This window comes from Cyprinodon variegatus, unplaced genomic scaffold (genome assembly GCF_000732505.1).
Source record: "Cyprinodon variegatus isolate N-32 unplaced genomic scaffold, C_variegatus-1.0 Scaffold164, whole genome shotgun sequence".
In the NCBI taxonomy this organism is placed as follows: Eukaryota; Metazoa; Chordata; class Actinopteri; order Cyprinodontiformes; family Cyprinodontidae; genus Cyprinodon; species Cyprinodon variegatus.
The window spans coordinates 987,701-991,963 of NW_015150617.1; the positions used below are offsets into that span (position 1 = coordinate 987,701).

The following is a 4,263-nucleotide window of genomic DNA, read 5'->3' on the forward strand; positions in this document are numbered from 1 at the left end:
AGGCGAGATTTTTGTGATCAGTCCAAATCAACACGGGCTGCTCGGACCCCTCGAGCCAGTGGCGCCACTCCTCCAGGGCTAGCTTGATTGCTAGGAGCTCTCTGTCCCCCACATCATAGTTCCGCTCAACGGCAGAGAAACGTCAGGAGAAGAAGGCGCAGGGGTGCAGTTTTTGGTCCTGGTCCGAACACTGAGAGAGAACTGCTCCAACGTCAGTGTCCGAAGCATCAACCTCCATGATGAACTGCTTGGAGGGGTCTGGATGGATGAGAATTGGAGCATGGGAGAATCTATCCTTAAGGTCAGAGAAGGCAGAGTTAGCCTCAGGATTCCAATCAAAAGGGACCTTTATGGATGTGAGAGCATGGAGGGGGGCAGCGATCTGGCTGTAACCACGGATGAAACGTTGATAAAAGTTTGCAAACCCTAAAAAGCGTTGTAACTCCTTATGAGTGGAGGGAATGGGCCAGTCGAGGACAGCTTTAACTTTTTCGGGGTCTGAGCGGACACGCCCCCCCCTCCAGGATGAATCCCAGGAACGTGACTGCAGGCTTGTGGAACTCAAAATTTTCAGCTTTAACAAAGAGTCTGTTCTCGAGAAGACATTTGAGGAGCTGCCGCACATGGAGTCGGTGTTCTTTGATGTTCCATGACTAAATGAGGATGTCGTTCAGGTAAACAAAAACAAAAAGATTCAGATAATCTCGGAGGACGTCATTGACGAGGGCTTGGAACACTGAGGGAGCGTTACATAATCCAAAAGGCATGACTTGATACTCAAAATGTCCCAGAGGCGTCTTAAAGGCAGTTTTCCACTCGTCCCCCCGGCCGATCCTAACCAAGTTCTAAGCATTACGTAGATCTAACTTGGTAAAGATGGTAGCTGACTGGACCGGTTCGAGCGTGGAGGAGAGAAGAGGCAGTGGGTACTTGTTCTTAATGGTAATCGTGTTTAAGCCGCGATAATCGATACAAGGGCGAATGGTGCCATCCTTCTTAACCACGAAGAAGAACCCCGCCCCGAGAAGCGTGGACGAAGGACGAATTTGCCCAGCTGCTAATAACTCCTTTATATATTTCTCTAGGGCCTGCCGTTCAGTCTGAGAAATATTATAGAGGCGGCTAGAACGCAGCGGGGCGCCAGGCAGGAGGTCAATGGCACAATTGTAAGAGTGATGAGGCGGCAAAGAACAAGCCTGTGATTTGCTAAAGAACATCTTAAGGTCATGATAGCATTCCGGTACCGACACGAGGTTCTCCGGATCAATCTCCGCTGGAGGATGAATGGAAGATGGGCTAACAGGAACGGCGGATAGCAAACAACATGAAAGACAAAACGGAGACCAGGACTCCACCCGTCGATCAGACCAGTTAATATGAGGGTTATGTGAAGTTAACCAAGAGCAACCCAAAACCAGTGGAGTGTGCTTAACGGGAAAGATAAAGAAAGACATAATTTCTCTATGGTTTCCCGAAACAACAACCTCCATGGGTTTGGTTTGGTGGGTGATCTTAGGAAGTTCCCCTCCGTCCAAGGCCAAAACCTGGAGGGGGGTATGCAGAGGAACAGTCTCGAGCCAAGCTCGACAAACAAAAGAGGAATCAATCAAGCAAAAATCACACCCACAATCGATCAGGGCATGCAACTTAAATGTGTCCTGCGCCTTAATAATGGTTGCCTGGAGACAGAGTCACGGAGGTGTGGAATAGGTGCTTTGGTCCGCCGGTCTCTCCGCTACGGCCAACGGACCTAATCTTTTGGCCGCCTGGGGCAGTCATTTATGAAATCTTCCGGGGACGCGCAGTAAATACATAATTTGGCCCTCATCCGATGCTGTCTCTCCTTTTGGGAGAGCCGCACCCGTCCCACCTGCATGGGTTCGGGAGGGGATGGGGGAGACGCTACAGGACTAGTAGACAGGCGATCTGGTGGAGGTGACCGGAAAAAAGATGATTCCACCAACCTACCCTTACTTCGGCTTCTAAGCCGATTATCCGGCCGAATGGCTAAAGCAATAAACTCGTTTAACGAAGGGGGAACCTCAAGGTGGGCTAATTGGTCCTTGAGGGATTCATCTAAGGCTTGAAAAAATACAGTCTTCAACGCACGCTGTTCCCAGCCAGCGGCGGCTGCTAACGTGCAGAACTCAATAGCAAAGTCAGACACGCGTCTACCCAGCTGCCTAAGAGCTAGTAGTCGGCGGGAATCCTGGACCTCATCTGATTCAGCCCCAAAAACCATTTTGAATTCGTCAACAAACTGACTAAATGAAAAACCCAGACGCTGACAATCAGGGAAGGGGGACTCAGCCCATCTTAAAGCTCTTCCCGTCAGCAGGCGTAAAATGAAAGAAATCTTAGCTTCATCCTGGGCATATAACCGAGGCGAACGGTTGAAAATAAGGGAGAACTGGAAAAGAAAACCCCCACAGCCTCCACTGTCTCCTGAGAACTTCTCAGGACTAGGTGAGGAGGACTCGTAGACAGGAGGAGGCACAACAGCTGACTACGGATCGGGGGCGGGGTCAGGCAACGTGGCTGACAGCGCGGAAGGCAGCGCGGAAGCAGAGGGCTGGACGCCAGAGCTAAGAACGGAGGTAAGCTGATTGATTTGGGCTGCAAAGCCCTGTAATTGATTCTGCATGGTTAGAACCGCTGATTCTAAGCCCCGAATTTGGTCCTAGCGGGCAGTTAACGCCCGACCAATGTGTCTGCTGGGTAGGGTTGGCCTGAGTGTTCTTCTGTCATGTTGGGTTTTAGGTGCTAGGCCCACATGCAGATCACACTCGGAGGCAGGAGGCAGTTTTAGGTTGTTTTATTTAAACCAGACAAAAACAGCATGGGATGAGTAAGCTAGAGAGACACAGAGCAGTGAAGCATGGACCGGGGACGCTCGGATTTGAGGAAGGAGAGAGGTGGGAGGAAGTGATTAAGATAGGGTACCGAGCAGAGAACCTGACGAACAGAAAAAAAGGCTTACCACTTGAGAAGGGAAACCGGACCGGGGAGAACGGATCGGACTCGGCACTGCCTGACCTTGGTGAGGCTGGTGACAGAGAGACTGACTAGGGGCTGAGAGCGGGACCGAGCAGCACCTGGCAGTCTTCTCCACAGAGCCAGCAGGAGGATCCAGGAGGGCCACAGAGGGAGCTCAGGTGGGCAGATTTAGCAGAGGAAAAACCTGATAACGATCGAGGACCTGATAACGATCTGTCAGAAGACAGAGGCCACAGGTTCGTACCACAACGGTTAACACTCAGGCATCCTCCTGCTGTCTGAGTCCAGCTCTTATAGTCCTGCCGCACGCCGTTCAATGAGCCACAGGTGTAGGCGCCCAGCCCCTCTGTCAAACAGTCACCTGCAGAGAGAGTGGAGAAGGCCGAGCCAGCAGAACTGCATGGCCCAGGCTGCCGAATCCTGACACTTTTTTTAATGTAAAAAAGAAATGTGGTGATTCCTACTAAAAAATGTAAATAATGTTTTTTGGTTCAATAAAAAAAAGACCAGACCTCCATTTTGAAAAGGTTTGCATTTAAAGTTATCAGTGACTAACACAGTAGATAAATCTGAGCCTATTTAACCAAATCTAAATATGCTTGTTATATGCCGATTTATCCTGTATTTTCTTTTGAAGATATATAATTGTGCAAAGGTAAACGGGTGAAACACACTCTTATTTTTTAAATGCTCTCTCTGTATCATGAAACAACGCAAAATAACACATTCAAGGAAAGGCAAATAATTTATTGTGTTTACATTTAGTGGCATCATGTACAAAAAACAACACTAAGAATGAGACTAAATTTATTCCAAATACTTCATAAAGAACTCCCAACTGCCTAGCATCTCTGTGTACTTCATTCACAAAAAGTTATAAAAAGGTATATTTTTTCAAAAACAGCTGTTGTAGTATGATCACCAGAAGTCCCTTGGTTTGTGTGGCGATTTTGGAGTGTCTGCACTGTACAGCGTTAGAGCTATTGATCGAAACAGGATGATATTAATGCTTAACAACAATAAAAAAATTCCAAAAAAAAAGCAAAGGTGTCTTTTTCAAAAACAGCTGTTGTAGATATTTTGGGATATCTGCCCAAATATAACTTGATTTCATTCAGAAGCATCTTATTTTAAATAGAACAAGTCCTTTTTAGGCAAAAATCACCTTTCTTCAACCACATTTGGCCTTTAATCAATTTCTAGCAGGGCGTTTTGACCAGCCGACTTGCTAGAAATTGATTAAAGGCCAAATGTGGTTGAAGAAAG

General features: G+C 47.7%; 1 protein-coding gene across 1 annotated transcript in view; it reads right to left on the minus strand.

The window, feature by feature from the left end:
- Window positions 1-142: 142 nt before the first annotated feature.
- Window positions 143-4,263, minus strand: part of LOC107086865 — a 7,561-nt gene continuing 3,440 nt past the window's right edge. The window contains exons 3-4 of the mRNA XM_015378095.1: window positions 3,067-3,210; window positions 143-386 (exon numbers count right to left, since the gene is read on the minus strand). Of these exons, the coding sequence (XP_015233581.1) occupies window positions 143-386; window positions 3,067-3,210 (388 nt within the window). The remainder of the gene's footprint in view (window positions 387-3,066; window positions 3,211-4,263) is intronic.